The sequence below is a fragment of the Fringilla coelebs genome (assembly GCF_963513975.1).
Source record: "Fringilla coelebs genome assembly, chromosome: 22".
Classification (NCBI taxonomy): Eukaryota; Metazoa; Chordata; class Aves; order Passeriformes; family Fringillidae; genus Fringilla; species Fringilla coelebs.
The window spans coordinates 5799649-5821009 of record NC_140048.1 but is presented as its reverse complement, the minus strand read 5'-3'; the positions used below and the strand labels follow the sequence as shown (position 1 = coordinate 5821009).

Genomic DNA, 21361 nt, shown 5'->3' with positions numbered 1-21361 from the left:
TTTTAGGACTGTCTATAAAAACTCATTTGAACACTACAATATTGGGTCCAGAAAATTGATGACCATGAGTTTCTTAGCTGAATTAATCACTTAAACTTATTTAATCAAGAAATACTTATGTTGAGAGAATATGTTGTTCCTCCATGGAAGCAAGAGCATGTAAGAATCATTTTTAGCTCTTGGTTGTGCTGCCTACTAGTTGTGAGTGACAGGCTGGCTCAGAGGATGAAAACATCACTGAGAAAGGAGAAAGCATCTCATTGCCTGCACTCCTTCAAACTTCCAGCAGCTGCATCAACCAGAACCACTGAAGGGCTGTATAGATGCTTAGGCAAACTATGAGTAACCAATATGTAGCTTTTGTTTTGTTGGAAGTATTTTAAAAATGAAACCAGACTTGATGAGTAGGAGGCAATACATAAGAATCTGAAGCTTTTCTGTTCTGAACATGCTCATCCTTCCTGTAAAAATGCCATCAGTAATTCCCACCACTAGCTGGGGCTCAGGTACAGCTTACTGAGTGTGCAGTTATCCTGCATCTACATCAGCCTGCAGTGAGGAGTCTTTCATTTTATTCTGCTAGTGCATTTCTTTACCCATTGTTTTTTGTCAGGTGTGAAACCTGAAATTTCATGTCTTCATGAAACCTGAAGTCATTCTTGTGGCTCTTGCTACTTTTCTGCATGAAATGCAAGCATGGTTTACCTTCTCAATAATTCCATTGCTACTTTCCCCTCAATCAAGCATGCTTATTGTGTTAGTAAGTTAAGCATTGATCATGACAAAATGAACTAGAAGAATTCATCAGGAAAATTATTTTTAAGGAGAAGCTTCATAGTTATGAGTTAAACATTTTTTAACTTCAGACCTTCCAGGTTTAAATGAAGAGGTGACAGGCTTTGCCTCCCTGTGAGAGGTGATTAACAGTAATGTATGCTTCATTTTATTAATATTTTGTCTATTACAAAGACTCAGATCTTAGTTCCAGGAATAGTTTCCTCAGGCTAAATCCAGGTCTGGATCACAGGGGGATCTTTGAACAGCAACTTAAATCAAGAAATTCTTCCACTACTTTATAACAGGCAGCCTTTGCTCTATGTAAACGTGAGCTGTGCTTTTTATGTACAACTTGCCTTTAAGGGCTGGCTTTTAGATCAAAATCTCTTGTACCACCTACATGTAAAGCTCTGTTTAAGGGGTGAGAAGTGGACTTTTCTCAGTTCTCTTTGTCTAAACAGTTTGTAGGGGTATAGGCAGGAAAACAGCTCTGGGCTGTCTCTTATTTCTCAGTAAATTGCCTCAGTGCCTGATGTACAGGAGAGGACATTCCTTCAAGAAAGAATCTGGAATGTACTGCACTGTGCTCAGTTATTGCTGCTTATTCAACTCCTGTGGGGTTTATTCCTGTGGTGGATAGGAAATGAGGAAGAGCTGACATTCCTCTCTCTTTTCCCTTGAGCACACCTGCTGAACCTGCTAATTCCTTCTCTGTTTCCTGCATAGGATGAATCAAATGTCATGAGGCAAAATAACCACAGGACTCAAAGGAATGTGTTATTTGAGGGTAACATGGTTCATAAAGGCAGGAAATGGAGTTGCTTCCCAGCTCAAATGAGACATACAGTACTAATTTCCTAAGACAAACATCAGTGTGTTTAAAATCATCTTGTTAGAAAATGTTTGGTCATTCTGGAGGGAAAAAGGGAGTATTTTAATAAGGATTTAGGTTCATCCACTTGTAGACAATGACTTAACTCAGTTGCTGGTCAGTATTCCCTTCAAGTTATTACCAGTAATTGTAAGAAAAATTACTTAAAGGGCTTGTGTAGTACAATGAAATCCGTGTTCCTAGAACATTGATAGCTTCCAGTTTTGCATGGGAGAAAGAAGCCCCAGGGTTCTCTGTGTAATAGGACAGATTCTGCTTCAATAGGACCATCTTCCCCTTCAAACCCCAGCTTTTTTATATGGCTGTTACTGGACTTGTTGCTGTGTTCCATCAGCATCACTCTGACTGCCTTTCCTTGTGGAAAATAAGGTTGTAACATTTTGAAGATTTTTTTTTCCCTGATGCAAGTTCATCTGAGTACTGATGTGGGTTAACATCTGAAGCAGCCTCACAGGCTGGCAAGTCCATTAGCAAGTCCAATTTTATCTCAAGCTGCAAATGTGAACAAAAATTAAATTTTAGTGAAGACAAAGTGTTGCAGTTCTCTACTTTTCCTTCTCCTTCAATTTTTTTTTTTTTTTGTGCATGTCACTCTTTGGTTTTGGTTCTGAACTCTCAATAATCACTCATCCTTGCCAACTACCTTCTGGTGACAGAACACAGCTTTGAAAATGCATGGAATGGGCAGCACTCTTTTGCCTGCTAAGACATTTGCCAGTTAAGCATTTACCAGAGTCTGAAAATCTGACTTCTCAGGCCTGGAAGAGCTGAACAAGCTCCATGATTGAATGGGGATCTTTGTGTTGCAGCCCAACTGTTTGTTGCAGAGCAGGGGGAGCTGTGGGTTTGGTCTGATGCCTAAATCCACAAGGCCTGGACAAAGACACATGGCCAGTGTGATGCTCAGTTTATTTATCCATAAATACCTCCATGCTGCAGCTGTGAAAAGTGTACAAAGCATTAATTCAGCCTTCTCATTATGGCACCTGGTGTCAAGTTACAGGTTCCCTGTTACCTCCTGCATCCATCAGGAGTTGTCAAACAAAAAACAAAAAAAAAGCTGGGTATTTCAGTAAAATTAATCTCTTAGCTTAAAAAAGCTGCCTGCAGAAGGATGGGTTTGGCTAATCTGATGTTTCAACTGGTGTAGCAGGTGAGTACAAATAGGTGTAACAATGTCTTATAAAGTTTTAGAGTGGTTCAGTAGCATCAACTCTGCAGAACTTCACCTGGTGGCAGAGAAATTAATTTTAGATTGTTTCTCATGAAAAGCAGCCCAAGCATACTCCTGACCTGAGTGCTCTTGGAGATTCAGTCAGGTGGTTTTTTGCTCTGTATCCTTTGTTCCTGTCTTATAGAAAAGAACATTAAGGATGGTGTTACTGTAAAATGTAATGAACTTCACTTCATGGGAACTAATATGGAGCTGTGACAGGACTAATGTTGTAATGTTTAAAGTTTCCTGGGTTGGTGACTTTCCTCTTACCTATGTTATAACCTTTGGCAACTCACTTCATCTGGCAGTACTTGCCATCTGCCTGTGGACAAGGCATCAGTGCTTTTGATTTGAACTCTTTACAGAGGTGTTAATGTGCAGGGTGTCCTTACTCTTTAATAAAATCAGATGTGGTTAAGATAATTGCAACAGCATACTGCAGTGCCTCTAAAATAATAAGCAATTGCTGCATATTTTAATTGATATTTAATTATAAATTAACACTTCTTTAATTTATAGGAATGAGTCAATCTCCATAATTCTTCTGGTGCACACTTTTTTAGTGCTGGTTTTATTGAATTAATTCTTCTGACATTTTCTGTTCTTAGAGGAAAAACATGCCTTAAATGAACTCTGGTAAGAATTGCTGTATTGATGTCCAGAACTATTATAAATATTGATGTATCAAGTCTCTGCTTTCATAGTTACTACTGCTGTGTATCTTCCCCACAGACACAAATGCAAGGGGACAACTCTGTTTATGATATTTTTTAGTGACATCTGGCATTCTCACAGGAAGCCTGGTGCCTGCTTGTCTGTTCGGGGGAGCCACATTCATGACTCAAAGCCAAGCTGCAAAAGGGAACAGTATTGTTACTAACTCTAAAGGAATGAATATGATCAGGAGTGAGGACTTTAAGTTAAAAGCAAGTGTTGATTTATTGAGTGTTGTTCCCTGTGAATAAAAGTCAAGCTTGGCCAGCTGGTGAAAGTATGGAGCTGTTGTTGCCCTTGTGTGTTCTCATGCATAGGAAGTCTCCTGACCTTGGCCTTGGTTGTACTGATCACTCATTTCAGCTCACAGAAGGATTTGTCCTGGGCCAGTGTGCTGTCTGATCTCTCACAAAGCACAAAAGGTCCCATCTTCCACAGAAATTCTACCAGAAAGCTGCATAGCTTTTGTTCAACCCACCTCTGAGGTCCTGAACCAGTGACAGGAAGTGGGATAATGTGACAGCTCAGTCACAGAACGCTGCAGTAGATTCATGTGAAATACAAACCTCTGTGTGCATCTTTATTCTGCATTTCCAAAATGTTTGTATTATGAAATTACAGGTTAATTAAATTAAGGATTCAGTAACACATAGATACGTAACAAACGTGCAAGATTTTAATGAATTTTCCATTGTTTCTTGAGGTTTGCTTGAAGCTGCCTGGAATGTTCTGCACTGGAGATTTCTGGGCAGCAAGGTGTATGAATCATCAGAATATTGAATGTATCAGTGCAGCAGCAGTTGTTGGAATTTCAAAGTAAGAGATATCTTTTGGTTCTTTGGAGTCTTTGCTTTCTTTAGCCAGAACTGAGTATCTTGTACTCCAGCTGATAATCAGAAGGAAACTGTCTTCATGTTTTTGTTGGTCAGATTTAATACAGCACAATATTTACTACTGACTCTCAAGTGCTGGAAGGCCCCTAAATGTTTCAGTGGAGTGTGGGTCATTTGGTCAAGGATTGGCTTTTTACCTAAGATTTAAAAAGCTTGCCTTATAGAAAGGGGTGGGCTATAAAAGCACAGATAAGACCAGAAAAATTAAGTAGTTGTAATGTGAAGTTAAAATGACTTCTGGAGCAGGAACAAAGCACAGTGTCCTTGAGCAGAATGCTGCCAGTTCAACTGTTCTGTCCTTGATTCAGGGAAACTCAGAACTGCCCAGAAAGGTTCTCTGCTATACATTTTTCAGATGAGGGGCTTGTTACTATTGGTGGCATAAGAAAGGTTTCCTCATTTTGGTACTTGCAAATTAGCAGTGTGTGAGCTGATGCAGAAGAAACTGGTGACATCTGTGCATTCCCTTCAGTGGGTGAATAATTCATAATTCCATATGCCACACATTTGAGCAGGCATCAGAGCACCTTATGGGGTATTTCCCAGTACAGATAAGAAAATGTTAAATTGAGGCTAAAAGAATTAATATTCTTTTGCTGCAAGAAGAAAAAACTGTAATTTTCCTGCTTTCATATCAATTTACACAATGGTAAAGATTAAGCTTACTCCTTGGTCCTTGGAGACTGAGGGTTTCATCACATCAGCTCCAGAACTAACTGAAGACTTCTGAATTAGTTATCTCTCACATGTTTAGTTTTCAATTATAGTTTCATTTATCAACGTCAAATGAGTTTGTTGTAGACATTACATTGATAAGACAAGTAGCAAAATAAGTCAGGAAAATTGAAGGATGTGTAAGACATTTTACTGTTTTTTTGAAGAAAACACAAACAATTATTGTAAAATAATACAGTTTATATTATGATTTTTATTTCCAAAGCTTGCATTGATATGATAGTTCAAGGCACATGAAAGGAACAGAAAAGCAAACACAGATAAGCTGAAAAATTTAGCAATGGATGATGATATTGATTCTCATGATTTTTACACCAAACACTGAAGTGTCGTAGCATTTAGGAAACCTGATGCACTGCAGTCACTTGACATGCAAAGCCTTTGCTCTGAGCTCTGTACATTCAGGCTGTGCTGCTCTAAATATGCCCCAGAAAAGCTGCAGACTCCAAAGCTGCATCACACCTCAGTGACACATTCTGACCTGGTGTTGCACATGTTGTCAAACAAATCAGCTGTACAGTTAGAAAATGGGACAGGCATAATGAGAAAACACAGTGTACACTAATTCAAAAGCTTCTACACGTCAGCTCTAAAGTGACCCATCAAAACTGGGTATTTTCCAAGCACCCCTTAATTCAGGATGTGTATTTCAATTCCTGCATGTCTCTGCAACAAGAGAAGGCAGGGAATTCCTGATGCTATAGTCAGACGAGCAAGCTTTCAGTTGGTAGATCAGTTCCAGCCAGACCTACCATATTTTGCCACAAAATAACATAAATATCAAGAGCAGAAAATCTGTATCAGCAGTGGAAAGATTTTAGCTTCCAATATCCAGTATTTTTCTACTTTGTAAATAATTGGTTCTCACTGAAGCTAATTCCTCCTTTTTGATACATCATGTGGTAGATAAACATGCCAGGAGCACTTAACCAGGCAAAACCACTTTTTGTTTTAAAAGAATACATATAATGTAATGTGAAATAATCTTTGGTAGCATTTTAAACCCAAGCATATAATACCTGCAAATCACATTTCAGATGTACATCTCTTTACTGGAGGGTTTTTTTACTGCAATATTTTTTTCTTCTAGCAAAATTCTGGTTAATAAAAAATCCTATGAAATATTCCATGCTCTGTGCAAGGAGGGGTGTGAGGGTGGTCCTTAGAATTGTGTGGTATCCCCATAGATCTGAAATTCTTTGACTATATTTTCCATGGATCATCTTCTCACACAAATACAGGAATAGTCTTTAGTTTGTATGAAATAAGAAGCACTTGTATTTTCCAGCATGGAAAGGCATGGTTGCTTGTTTCAACTGTGTTTAGGGCCTGGAAAACAAAACGCAGACATTTTATTGTTCATCATTACCCAAATGTAAGTCACATAATCTTTATTTCTCCTTCTCTTTGTCTTTCCTATTACCTCTTTATTTCTCTTCCTAGTTCCTATTTGGCTTTCTCCTGGTGCACAGTATCTGCTCAGTTTTCTTACTCTTTCAGAGTTTGTAAAACTCTTTAGATTTGTGTGTCACCAAAAAATAAGGTAGAGATCACTCCCCAGTGTCTGGTATTTTCTGAGACCCCCGTTGTTGGAAGGAATGATGAATCTGACTCCATGTTCTTAGAAGGCTAATTTATTATTTTATAATCTATATTATATTAAAGAATAGTAAACTATATCATACTAAAGAATACAGAAAGGATACAGACAGAAGGTTACAAAGAATGATAATGAAAACTCGTGACTCCTTCCAGAGTCCCAACACAGCCTGACCCTGCTTGGTCATTAAGTCAAAACAATTCACATGAAACCAATGGAACAATCACCTGTTGGTAAACAATCTCCAACCCCATTCCAAAGCAGCAAAACACAGGAGAAGCAAATGAGATAATTATTGTTTTCCTTTTTCTCTGAGGCTTCTCAGCTTCCCAGGAGAGAAATCCTGGCAAAGGGATTTTTCCAGAAAATATGACAGTGACACCCAGTGTTCACATACTATCCACTACTTCTGGAACCTTCTGTAGTCCCTAGTGAATGAGTCTGTTCCCCAGAGCAATCCTGGCCCCAAGCACCTGATATTTTAACAGCATGTGCACACTGTCTCGGGAGTTCTTCTGAAGCACATGAGAGCATGCAGACCCCATACCACATTGGCAGCTCTTGCTGAGTCTGTCTAAGGCACTGTAAACCAGGAAAATAGGTTGGTTTTGCCAAAAGAGAAACCTTAGAAATTTCCCAAGTGATTCCTGTGACCCTGCTCAGAGGAAGATGCTTGAAGAAAAAGCCTGATGAGCAATTTACTTACGAGTACCTGCCTGACATCTTCCTTACAACTGCAATTATTATTCCTGCAAGGATTCCAACTGCAACAATGATTCCAATAATTATTCCAAGCAGTGCAATTGTTCCCAGACCACCTGAAAGAAGAAATTGGGAATGTTAGTATGTATCTCATGGAGACCATTGATAAGAGGCAGCTGATAAACCTGGTGCTGTTCTGCTGCATCCCATTTCTTGGGGAAATTTCTTACTGTCTTATGAATTCTAAAGTAGGTTTGGATGTTCAGCAGCCTGGTATTGTATTTGGGTTCCCCCCAGACAAAGGAAGGAATGATGGATCTGACTTCGTATTGTCAGAAGGCTAATTTATTAATTTATGATACTATATTATATTAAAGAATGTTATACTAAACTATACTAAAGAATACAGAAAGGATACTTACAGGAGGCTAAAAAGATTATAATGAAAACTAGTGACTCTTTCCAGAGCTCAGGCACAGCTTGGCACCAATTGGCCAAAGAGTGAAAACAACTCACAGCAGAATGCAATGAAACAATCTCCAAACACATTCCAAAGGAGCAAAACAGAGGAGAAGCAAATCAGATAATATTGTTTTCCTTTTTCTCTGAGGCTTCTCAGTTTCCCAGGAGAAAAATCCTGGGCAAAGAGGATTTTTCCCAGAGAATGTGAATGCCACAGCCTGGAGCCATGCCTTTGGCCTGAAGGGCTCCATAGGGATGTGGATATGGAGACAGAGAGCAGATGAACCAGGGAAAGCAGCTCATGGGGCAGGCTGTGTCTCCCCTGGAACTTTTACTTAATGGCATGGGCACAGGAGGGGCTGCTGGAAGGGGAATTGCCTGGCAGTTACATTTCTCCCTTGTCTTTATAAGCAAATCTTCTCTTTAATACCTTCATCGTTTTTCTCTGCTTCCCCACTCCGTTCACCTGTAAAGCCAGAAAGACAATAATTACTCCCTGTGCTTTGCACAGTGTTCCCTTCCAATTTGAAAGGCTATATCCATGGAAAACTTTTATTGACTTTTTCACAATGGTTTGAGCTTGTTCTTTTGACAGAAAGTGAGTAAATTAAGTTTGAAAGAGTATTTGAGATTTCCAGATATTGTTTAGTAGATGGAAGTATAACTTTGATGTGTAAAAATAGAAATGAAAGGGATTTTACCATCAACACTTTCTGTGTTAACTTCATAAGCAGTAGCATTTTCACTTTCTCCATCCAGGATGAAGGTACTTTCTGTGGTCTTCAGGTCTCCAAACTGCAAAACATTTATTACATTGTGTAGTCTTGTGGGCAATGACAAGGGGAGAAGAGAGAAAAAACCCCCTCAGTACATTCAGTCTACATGTACAAAGTAACATATAAATTTCTTGGTCTGTCAGGTGTGGATTCTTTTTTAGCTGTCACCTCTCATGTTTGACTTGTGTACAGTGACCAAACAAACCAGGATAAGCTGATCTGTCTCCCCAGCTAGAGGCTTTCTACATCAGATCTCTTGGTAGGACTGCAAAAGGTGTAGAAGGCTGCAGAATTTTGCAGACCTGCCTTTTTTCAGTGGGTTTTTTGTAAAGTAGTTTCTGAGTTTAGTTTGACTGAAACTGTTTGAGAGATACTGGATTGGAAGAGGTGGGAAGTGGCAGTGAATAAGAAGGTAGCATAAAGGATCTTTTATTTAGCATTATATACTCACAATTGTTGGAAATTCTTCAAATTCTGTCTCATTTCTGTCTCTGAAATCAATTGTTGCACTTTCTTCTCCTTCTAGAACTGAGCTTGCTGCATAAAATTTTAGAAAATTAGTCAGGATTTTCCTTGGTAGTCATATGTTCTGGCTCCTCTGAGACATAATTTTGTTGACCTCTATGTGGTGTTCTGTCTCCCTGCCCTTGCCCACATGGGAATGGGAAATTATTTGGAATATTCTTGAATTCTGTTATACTTTTGCCCAAAGCAATAGGATAAAAAGCTGAAGCCATCACTTAACTTTGGTACAACCTTGAAACATACTGGTTACTAGCATTTTGTCCAAGAGATTATTTCCCTTTTTATTAAGAAAAGTTTCTCCAAAGTGGATGTGATGATTCCAGATTTCAAGCAAAGCATTAGCTTATGTATTGGGATAGACTCCTTCAAGCATCTTCTATTTTCTAAAATACTAAAAGCTTTCTCCCATCTTTCAGCTCAGCCCCAGCTGCAATCTTTCTTTTTAGACCTGCCATCAATGCCCATGGGTGCAGCTATAGTTTGGAAATATTCCTACACAAATCAGTCCTGAGGCTTTCCTAAAGTTGCAAACCTTAGTTGCCATAATTTGAATTTTTAGATAACAATGTAAGGGTTGTTGGTTTGTTTTTTTTTTTCCTTCTAGACCTGTAGTTCATCTGTGCTCATTGATAAAATGGATATTTAGATTTTGCCCCACACAGTGCTGATAATTTATAAATACAGCCAGAATTCATCAGTAGGGAAATGAGCTGGAACAAGGTAGAACAGGAAAGATGGAGCAGTGTGGAGATAACTGGCAGTACCACGAATGTGCTGAAAACCTGACTATCCTTTAATTCCATTTGGTGCTGATTCATAGACCTGGGACAGGCAGTGTGTGATGTTAATGTGCTGTGAGAGCTCCTGGCAGTTTGTGATTCCTGGTGATTACAAAGCCAGGTGAGGCTGCTTGTCCTGCTGCTGCCTGGGGCACAAAGGTCCTGCTAATTCCAGATAGCAGTGCTGAAATTTAAGCAAAGAGCTAATAGCTCTTGTCCTGAGCAAGTACTTGAGGCAGAAAAAGCACTGAAAACTTCTTTCCTGGACTCAAATTTTGCATCTAACTTCTATTTTTCAAAGCAAGCAGATTAGAAGAAAGACAGCTCTTGACAGTTCCTTTAAAACATGAAAATTACTGTAGCATTTCAATAGCTTAGGTATGAGAAATATTCACAGCCTCTTTATTTTATTAAATCATAACATTTTCTACGAATGACAGTTTTTATTTTATTTATCATTTAAAAGCATTCTTATCTCCTCTGCATATGAAGTTGGACAATTTATGAATTGTTAGATTGATTCCAAATATTTTTATAGAAAACTTTGCTACTCCTAAATGCACTCTACTTGTTTTATAAATGACATGGAGGCAAGTAAACAGCTTTTGTTCTGTGACTGAAATTAGAAAGGATGGGCATTTTGCTTGATAGCAGCCAATAATGAATAAAAAAGGTAGAATCTCTTTGGATCAGCTGTGTAGATATCACTGAGAATATTTTTTTTCTTTAATTGTGAGTTCTGTTTAAATTTTGTTTATTTTTACCTGATTCTTTTAATATAAATATGTTACTTCAAATTAAAAAAAAGCCAATATTTAATTTTAAAATTGGTAAAAAAATGTACTGGCAGCTTAGAGACAATTTTTCAAGGAGAAGATGAATGATTTGCCATTGAGAAAAATAACCCCTGGTTTTGCTTGAAACTCTCATTTGAATTCTACTGGAGACTTGCAAATATTTTTCCTTGGCTTCCAAAACTGTTTTCTGACCCAAACTAGAAAATTTTTATCCATCTCAACCAATATAAGACTGAGAGCTTTGTCCCATTTCTAAGAGACCAAACACTGAACTAAACTTAGATTTCTAATTCCATGTTTACTGAACTAAATAGAATTTTATATTTCTGTATCCTTATAAGCCTGAATACAGATACAGTTTTTATTTAGGAGCCAAAACAGTGTGCAGGTAGTCCTTTAGGCAGTAGTAGATGAAGAAACTGCATTCATGTTATGCCAACATGAGGCCAAATACAGTGGCTAATTAAGCCAGCCAGTCTCCCTGAAATCACTTTATAATCCATGGAAAGACTAGAAAAAATGCCAGGGTAAATCAGAGTTCCAAATTAGATGGTAAAAATAATGGTTTGGTCATTTTTGATTGAAATACCCCAGGTATTGTGGAAGTTGCATAAAGGGGGTGACTTTTTGTTGTACATTTAGACACTCTCTAAATATCAGTGCAATTTAAGGTATAGTACTATTTTATAATCCCTCTTGTTTGCTCATGAAACAATATCTTTAAAATACAATACTGTGATGTACAATCACAGCTATGTAAATGTTAAGTGTGAACTAAGAAATAGCAAAAGAACTCAGCAGCACGAATGTGTCTGGATCAGTTTACCTTGTAATCCCAGTCAGAACTGAAGAAACATCCTTTATTCACTAGTTAAAAATAAGCAAAGATGGTGAAAACCAATTACTAGAGGAAAATCCCCCAGTAGAAGGTGAAATAAATTTTGTATGTTAAAAACATGCAGCTTATTGGGGGAAGCTGCTTATACTCCTGGCATGGCAGCAGCTTTCAGCCCTGAAAATTTCCTGACAGTGAAGGCAGGAAAGGAAAGCATGTCACACAGCAAAGGTGTAGAAAATCGGTGAATGTCACAAAGAAACATAAAATAATTTTTCCTTGGGTGGTGCTTGTTGCAGATTCTTGGCCATGAGTGGCAAGAAAACCTATTTCAGTGCCTTTGCCCTCTCTGTGCTGATTGACAAAAGGAGGTGGCCCAGATTGATCTTGCCTAATTTTAGGTTCTTAATAAAGGCACCTAAATAAAGTGTCTACTTGCCCTTATCTTCTTTTATAGTCTGTAGGGAAAAAGAAATACCTGTAGGAGATGATTCAGCTCACCTGAGATTTGGGTCATCCTTGGTAGTGCTGCCTTTCCTTAATTGCAAAGGGAAAGTGGAATATGGCTTCCCTATGAACTGCCCAAGGCTCAGAGTGATCTGCTCTGGTTTCTGTCACTCTGAAGGTCCTGTCCCAGCCCTGTTCAAGCTGAAATTCTGTATCTGATGCAGAATAATCCCTGGACTCTATTTCCAGGTTCATTTCAGACTGACAGTGGAGGTAGCTGGCTGGTGGTTAGACACTACCAAACTGTTACCCAGAGGAAGATTGGGAGGCAATTTTTATCAATGCTCTGCATTCATAGGAAGCAACAACTAGACAGCTCTTTGTCAGAGAAAGTCATTATGAAGTTAAATATTGAAATGAAATTGGGAGACACTACTGGATTTTAAGCTTCTTTCACTGTACCCAGCACAAGGCTCAGCACCACTGCCATTAAAGGGGATATAAATGGGATTGAAGGGGTGTGTGCTTGTGTCATTTCTGCATTTCATCTGATGTGGGCCAAATGTAGCAAGAGTCAGGGTTGAGTGGTGCTTCTGCATGTGTTCTTAATATTATCTTAGAGGAGGTTGTAAATAAAAACATTGCCTCACAGTGCTGGGGCTGTCTCCAAGGAGCCTCCTCTCTTTGCAGCTATATGTTGCTGCAGATGTGAATTAATCATTGCATCCCTTTCTGCCAAAGTTCCAGCTGGGAGCCTTTCAGTTCAAAGTCCCAGCTGCTCTCAGGCTGCAGCTTCTCACACCAGGACAAAATGTGATGTCTTTTAAAGTTTAATACTACTTTGTAAACCTCCCATGCTTAAGCATCCCATGACCCACTTAGGGGAAGCTGAGCTCACTACTTCCATGCACAGAGTGACAGCTTACTAGAGAAACCTCTCAGAGCTGCTCTCAAAGCACAGTGGTTGTGTTGGAAAGGAGAGGGACTTGTAAAACTGTTGTTCATTAGCATTTCTTTCAGGTATCTCCAAAACCAACAAAGATTCTTCTGAAGATGAAAAATGTTGTAGGATCTTGCTTCTTTCCTTGCATAAACCTAAATAAACCCAAACCCTAGTGGGTAAAGGCAGTTGTAAGCCTGTATTTTAGCTTAGTCCTTGAAATAGTAAGCCCTCAAAATAGAATGTTTCCATTTCTGATAAGAGACCAGGAGATAAAAATGGCAAACCTTAAAGGATTCCCTCCAGCAAGAACTGCAATAATCCTTTGCTCATTGCCCTCTGCATCTACATTAAAAACCAAAAAAAAAAACCAAAAAAAAACCCAAAAAACCAAGCTTCAGTTATTTATAACAGCTAAAAATATTAGCTAGCAGAGAGTTTAGCAGGATGGGTCACTTGGGACACATCACTTTTCTGTTGGAGATGTAACTGAGCAAACATCTGGAGCTGACTGATGGTTTTCAGTATCTGCTTCCGGAACTGGTGCAGACCAAGTGGTGTTGTTTGAAAGACTCTGTGTGGATGAGTGTGTTGGCCATCCTGTTTTGACTGCATTTTATTCAGCATTTATGTCCTGATACAGGAATTCCCTTCCTGCAGAAGTATTCTTCGCTTAGAGACCTTAATTTGATTGTGAGCAAACTGAGCCTCAGTTAATTTGATTGTGAGCAAACTAGTTTTCCTGATAAGGGAATTCCCTTTCTGCAGAAGTATTCTTCACTTAGAGACCTTAATTTGATTGTGACCAAGCTAAGTCTTAGTTTCTCATTACTGGAATTGGTTCTGTTGCAGTTCATTGAAAATTTCTGTTCATGGTGGTGGAGGTTTAACAAAAATGCATTATTTGCAAAGGGATCTGCCTTTTAAATACAGCAGCTCTGTAGTTTTCAAAAGCAGTTTTGTCTGTGATTTGACTTCATCCTCAATTTAAGTGTATTCCAGAGTCATCTCCAAAACCTACAACATTAGATTAATTGTGTCTGAGAATAATTTTCCATTATTTTTATACTTTTGGATTTATATTTTTTTAAGTATACAGGTGTCTTTTTTTGTGAAATTGTTCAACACTGCCAAATCCAAGCCACAAAATTTTTTGTATTTTGAAAATGAAAGGGTTTGAAGAATACAATATAGTGGGTTCTGGGGTTTGAATTTTGCAGCTTGAATCTTTGGACAGTTACAATTTTCAAACTTTAGAAAAGTAGGGAAGTTTGTTAATGAGAACTGAAATTCTCGTTTGTGCCTGGGGCTCCTGCAAAGTCATATCTGCAGTATCCAGAGAGCTCTGTGTCCTTGGCCTGTTTGGGGCCACAACATTGGCATTTTATTTCTCTGTTAATTCTTTCTGGAAGCTGGAGTAATCTGTCATGTCCTTAAAAACCCCCTGGCGTGTATTTAAATGTCTAGACTGTTGTTCAGGAGAAAGTATGTACTGCAAATCCTGAAGTGCTTTCTGCAGTTTCCTTAGACAAAGACTGACAGCTCTGCTCTGCATAAAGGAAGCTGGATGACAGAACAGCAGAAACTTTGGAAAGTATCTGCCAGTTGGGAAAATGGTCATGAAGCACAAGGAAGGATTTAGCTCAGCCTGATTTAGAGTATGACTGACTTTGGGCAGGTATTCCATGTAGCATGTGATGACAATGCTTTGCTGAACTGTCAGAAACATTTCCTTTGGTCACCACACCCTGCTGCAGATGGGTTTTATTGCTGGGGCTGGCTTAGCCAAAGGAACTGTCCTGGTTTAAAAACCTGGTTTAAAGCCAGAGTCTAAATCAACAGTGCCAAAGTGGCAAAGAACCACTCGGCTGCTCCTCAAGTAATTCACATATCTTCTGAATGTCACAATATTCCACTGCCAGAAAAGCAAACCAAAATGTGCTTTAACTGGGCAGATACAGAGAAGGAAGTGCTCTTCAAGTGCTTGGTGTGGGTAATGACCCCCAACCAGAGCCACTAAACAAAGCCAGGAGAAGAAAAGCTGCAAACTTCCTAAGCTTTGTCTTCTGCATGGTGAAATCAGCCACAGGGCTGTGGGCTTTAAGAAGGAAATGACAAACTCCATTACAAGACATTCCTTTAAAATAGTCCTTGCAGAGCTAGAGAAGAGTATTCCAAATTTATGCTTTTAATAATGTTGCTGTGTCAACATCTGCTTCCTTGTCTACTAAGTACACTAACCTCAGACTTGTTATCCCATGAATATGGGATAAAATTACTTTTTAATTGAGATTTGCTGCCCCGTGACCCTGTTCCCCTGTTTGCAGTTTTATAACAGTCTAATTGTTTCCTCTGAGCAGTGAGGGACGGAACAACAAGGTTGGACTTGTGATCAAGGTGTAAATGTCTCTTGCATCTTGCTGTAAAGTGGCAGAATCTCAGAACTTTCACTCTTATGCTGCGTGGCTGGCTAGGAAGAAGAGTTGCAGCCAAGACAAAGAAAAAATACAAAACTTGGTGTAAAGGATCAGCAAACTGGGCAGATGTGCAGCACTAAGCACACATCTGCTTAAAAATACTGGGATATGTAAATGCAAATGAAAGGAATTAAGAAATGACCTCTAATACAGTAATAAATTAATCTTTTCCCTAAATGACTTCCTTCCATGAACTCTGAGGCTACAGCTGTGTTAGATTACTAACCCTTTGTATCTGCAAGCAGAACATGTTTGAAATACTCATGCCAGACCCTGAACTGGAAATTCTTAGGTGTTAACTCTGTCCACACATTTTTGACTACCTACTTTATATTGCCATGCAGCAGGCAAGTTTCCTTCAAATGTGTTTAGTCTGACTTTTATACTCCACTAACAATAGACTAATGTTTGGATGGGTTTCATAGTCCTAAAAACATTTTAATGTGGGGTTTGGAGTTAAGTTTGATCCCATTACAGATTTAGTAGTGTCTCAAGCTCTCCTAACACATGCTTGCCTGAAAATGGTGCTGGTGTAACAGCTGAATTGTGCCCTCACTAAGGATTATTCTGCTGCAGTCTGTGCTGGATGTTGTAGTGTTTGTAATCAACAAGGATGGAAAAAACATGAGGAAGTCATAAAGCAGCATGAGAATGTGCTCAGCATCAGCTTCTATGTCCTTTGAGAGGTTTTGGCCAAGCTTCTGAGATGGAGAGTTGGAAATCAATAGTGCATTTGTCTCTTATTTTTCCTCATTTGTTTCTCTTTAGCACATCCCAGCATACCTACACTCCCAATCCCACATCTTTTTCTGCAGCTCTGTGTAACAAATTGTGCACTGCAGAGCTCTGGGCTTTGCTGTGGGATTAATCCCCGTGGAGGGGATGGTCTGTGCACACACAGATCAGAGGGGCCCTTTGAGAGGATCTGGGAGGCAGGATCTGCCAGCACTGGGGCTCATCCTGCAGTCCCTGACCACATCCAGACAAAAAGCAAACAAACCAACAAAATAAACGTGCCCCTGAGCCAGCCCTGTGCCTGAGCTGGGCCACCAGCCACAGAGGGCATTTCTGTGGTCCTTGTGTGGCTCACCTCAAGTGACACATGGAGAAACACCACAAGGTCCTGTTGGAGCCTCACAGCCTGAAAAACCTTCCTGCACTGCCTCATCCTCTGCCTAAATGCTCTCCAGGTTCTTTGCTGCTTTGGATTTTTTTTTTGCTGCTGCCTTTTTTTTTTTTTTTCCCCAGATAATTTACAAGTCCTTGATCTGAGGTAAATGCACAGATTCAGTAGAAACTGCTGAGCTGCAGGAGCTGAGAATCTGGCCTCTCTCTTTCCAGTTTTAGTGTGCAGCCTGAGTTAATGAAAGGTCCACTTGTAAGCCCTTAAATATGACTCTTTTCTTTGTTTGCTGTTACAGTTACAGATTCAAAAACTAACTGTCAGAATGCAGATGTACAAACCTGCCTGGTAATTTTAACTTTTTAAATCAGGTAATTTTTTCCTTGCCCAGCTGAAGAGAAATTGAATTTTATTTGTTCTCTGCTGTCTTCCACAAAGATGCTGCAAAATTCAGACTTGCAGATTTACTAACTGAGATTCAGCAAGGTGATTTTCTCCTTTCTGTGATAGTCATTTTGTGTATTGGACATGTAGAGTTAGATTCATATGGTGAAGAGGCATATATGGGATTTGTGTAAGAGTGCTCATCCTTCATGCAGGATGAAAAGTTGTGTAGCCCTTAATTAGTAGAAAACTGGGTCCCTTTTGAGTCAAATGTGACTATTCCATTTGCTTTTACATTTTGTTTTCCACCAGCAGTTACAGAGTTTGATTTTCAAAAGGCTTTAGAGTTGCCTGATTTTATTGTTTAGTTTTGCCACTGCAATAGTGACTGAGTTTGGGTGAATCAGGACTGTTTTGAAACAATCTTTTCTTGTGGTTTTGTCAATTCTCTTTGTTATGATTTTGAAAAACAGAAAACTTTTTAGGCTTTCACAGCTGACTGTAAACTTCAATTTCCTTTCTTATGATATAAACATTTTAAATCTGAATTATCCTGCCCATGTTCTTACTTCCAGTCCAAACCAAACGTAACATGACCTTGTATAAACCTGCCTTGCATAAGGAAATAAAATCTAATAATTGCCTCTAGGTAAGATCAGGCACATGGACAGTTGATACAGCCCAAGTGACATGTGGTATCTTGTTAAACAATCATGTTGAATTTTGTTCATGTTATGTGACAGCCAACAGAGTAATCTCCTTCCCTGCAATGATGCAGCACCATGGGAAAGTGTGGAATCAGGAAATGTGCTGTCAATGCAAAGCACTGGTTTGGATGCTTGGTGAGGCCAACTTCCATCTCAGCTCCTTTGGTCTGATTCTGTGTGTGAAGATTTGCCTGAGTTTTGATATGCTGAACGAGATCAGCAGGGACAAAATGGCTCTGCTAATATGATAATGATAAATAAAAATAAAAATAAAAATAAAAATAAATATAAAAAATAATCCTTTTGGAAATTGGAAATATGCTTCCTGCTGGAAACAAAGCTGCTTTTCTCCATTTGGTCCATAACCTGGAGTGCCCATGTAATTTCCTGCTCTTCTAACTTGTAATTGCTGATGATTATCAGTAAACATCAGTGATAGACACTAAATACTCAAGACTTATTTTATCTGGAGTCTGTTTTCCTGGTGTATCCTTTGGAAGTTGTCTTAAATGACTGGCTCCATGTGAAGAAAAAGTCACAAACCCTAAACTGACCCAGAAAACCTTACATAGTGTAAATCACATTCTTGATCCAGCTCTGGAGTTCAATGCAAACTGTACAGCTAATAAAGCAGAGGTAATATTCTTACATTCTTATTCCTAAAGCAGGAAATATTCCTATGTTTTTTATGATTAGTAGAGTTTCTAGCATGAGCATTGCTGGACTCCTCTCAAAATTGAGAGAAAATATGCTTTAAAACTTCTCAAAGGTTTGAAAATGAAAGACCTTTTAACCTGTAATTCTGGTATCTTAGATTGCTTGAAGTAATTCTATAAAATAGTGGTGGTTTTACCTCATTTCTAATGGCTTTAAACTTTGGTACACTTAATACAGATGCTTTTTAAGAGCAAGGTGTCTGGGTGAGCCAAGAAAACAACTTCTGTGACTTGCCTGATATCTGCTGATTTTAGTTTTTCTGTGAAACTTTGAAGCATAACTCCAAATTTCAGCCTCACATTCTGACATACAGAACACCATTAGAAGTTTCAAGCCAGCATCCACACGCAGCGCATCTCAATATATCTCCATCCTTTCCAGCAGGATGACACTGACTGTTATCAGGCCAAAATCAGGTAGTTTTTGCAGTTTGGGTCCCCAGCTCTAAGCCTGATGAGTAGATCTCTGCTTTTGAAGAGCAGTGGGCTGAGTTTAGGGTTGTTGTGTTCAGAGCACTGGTATGAAACTGCTGCTTGGGACGTGTTCCATGGCCATGGCAGCTGCAAACCAACGCTGCCTCTTGGCCAATCCATTCACATGAGTCAAACACTACTCAGAAAAACTGAGTTTCAAAATGGCATTCCTGGAATCAAGTACTGGTCAGGGTAATTCTGATTTACTGTTAACAAACCAGACTCCAATCCTTTAGCTGTAGAAAGAATTTTTATTATTAATGTCTGTTTTACCTTAAAGGGTGTATTGTATCTTTCTTATAAAATTCAAAATGCACGCCTTCCAAAATTAATCTTTTTGATACATAACACTTAAATCTGGCTTTATAGTAAGTAATAAATATAATAGGTAATAATTCCCCCTGGTTTATTGTCCCTCATTGCTTATGGCTAAGTTAGACTCAGCAAAGCCCTGCATAAAGCTCAAATCCTAAGAGTCTGAAATGTCTCTAAGCACAGAAGTTAAACTCCTGAATGAACAGATTTACAAGTTAGTTGCACAGAGCTGTACCCCTAATTTAGTTAAACAAAATCCTTGCTTGTGTGTGTTGCAGTGAGGCTGGAGCCATTTCCAAGGGCTGTGCAGGGAATGCCTCCCCTGCCTGCCCCGACCCCTCTCCCTCCCTGCACACACGCAGAAAATTCTTTCCTAATGGAGTCAAACTCAGCCCTTCGAAAACTTTTACTGCTTCAATCCAGATCACAGCTGCAGTAGATGTCCTGCTGCAGCTTAAGAATTTCAAAGAAAGTTTTACAAACAGGTCAGAGTAACTATGTAAGCCATGAGAGAGCACAGAAACTGTTAAATTACAGGAAATGACTGGGAATAGCTGTAACCAAACTTTCCCCTTACCTTCTTGAGCAAGTGCTACCAAAGGCAGGCTCCCGAGGAGGAAGATGAAGAATGGAACTTTTAGAAACATATTTGATCTGCTCAGAGAGTCGCTTTCCAATCCTGAGACCAGACGGATCCAAATTTGAATTATCGGAGAATTACGATGATAAAAAGAAATCACTGCGAAAAAACACTTTGGTATTCCAAATATTCCTTTAGCTGCTGTAACGTGAAGAGGGGAGGTTTTCTCAGATGATAACTGAACAGTTAAAGAAAACTGAGTGGAGTCAGAATTATTTTCTTTAGCCAAGGGATGGGAGCAGCCTAAGGTGGTCCTCAATGAGCAGCCAGGCCCGCCCTCCCCACGCTGTTTGGTCAGGACCAAAGTTATGATCTCAGCTCAGATTTAAAGTTACAGGACCTGTTGTGGTTTTCAGAAGACTTTTATTTAGCAAAGGGAGAAAAGGAATTCAGGCAAAGCTAGGTGTTCGTTCCCTCCCTTCTGCAAACTGTCTTTTAAAAATCCTTCAGAAACAGCACTAAGGACACTTTTCTTGTTATTTCCAGCAGTGAACTGATGTTTTTTTCAATTTAAAGTGAGTCCCCATGTTTACCTAAGCAAGTGTGGTACTGAATGTGCATTTAGGGATACTGAAATAGTTTTTAGGACAGGCTATTTAATTCTGCAGTAAATACTGTCTGAATTTTCCTGTGTGTCTGTGTCTCTCAGCTTGTGTCCTCAAGTGACATCCTGGCTGTGCTCGACCACTTCTCTCTGCCCACAGGCTTGGTGGCCTCAGAGAGCCAACACCACCCTTCAGAGAGAGGATTTCTCCTTTTCATGTGCAATATTAGGAGTGCAGCCCTGTGGAATCCCAGAGCACACAGGGAATATTTCTGTGTCTGCTCTGGGTGCCCTGACCCCCAGGGCAGCACTGACTCTGACCCTCATCCATGGAGAAAGTTTCCCAGACTTCAACACAGACTGGAATCCACAAAAGTGTGAAATAGATTCTAGAGAGCAGTGCAGGTGGATCACTGGGTGAGAAATTGAGGGTTTGGGATTTTTAGGGTGTTGTGGATGGGAGCAAGGTGGAGGGCACAGGGGGCTGTCCTGGGTTTCTTCTTCATGCTTCTTCTTCCTCCTTCTCCATGGGTTTGGGTGGCATTTTGTCATTGGGCAGAAAAGTCTGCACTGCAGCTCTGTGGGATCAGTTCTTGGGGTAAAAGGGAAAATAATCTGGGTGTCAGCTCTTAATTGGATAGTTTAGTCTGAAAAGCCCTTGTACCAAGAGATTGTTGGCCATTTCTGAGTTGCTTTTCAAGCACGCTGAGCCTGGTGTGCACAGCGTGCAAAACTCTAGATAAGATAACAATACACAAGAACCTGAAGACCAAAAAAGCCAGTGGGTCTCTATTTCCTGACACAAGACCACTCCAGGAGGGTCTCCCATGACGGGTGAGCCCCCTGGGAGGGCCCAGCCTGGGTCTCAGCAGTCGGGAAATCGGCAGCAGG

General features: G+C 39.5%; 1 protein-coding gene across 2 annotated transcripts; it reads right to left on the bottom strand.

Moving 5' to 3' along the window:
* Positions 1 to 5504: 5504 nt before the first annotated feature.
* On the bottom strand, positions 5505 to 19952 carry PDPN (podoplanin). Of its 2 annotated transcripts, none has more exons than XM_084220207.1 (6): positions 19864 to 19952; positions 9219 to 9304; positions 8693 to 8786; positions 8422 to 8457; positions 7534 to 7645; positions 5505 to 6556 (listed from the first exon to the last, which is right to left on the bottom strand). In XM_084220207.1, the coding sequence occupies exons 1-6, from the start codon at positions 19931 to 19933 to the stop codon at positions 6550 to 6552; spliced, it is 405 nt and encodes a 134-aa protein (XP_084076333.1). In that variant the 5' UTR covers positions 19934 to 19952; the 3' UTR covers positions 5505 to 6549. The 2 variants fall into 2 exon arrangements, with proteins under 2 accessions (XP_084076333.1, XP_084076334.1); XM_084220208.1 differs by having other exon boundaries at positions 7540 to 7645.
* Between the last annotated feature and the right edge of the window lie 1409 nt (positions 19953 to 21361).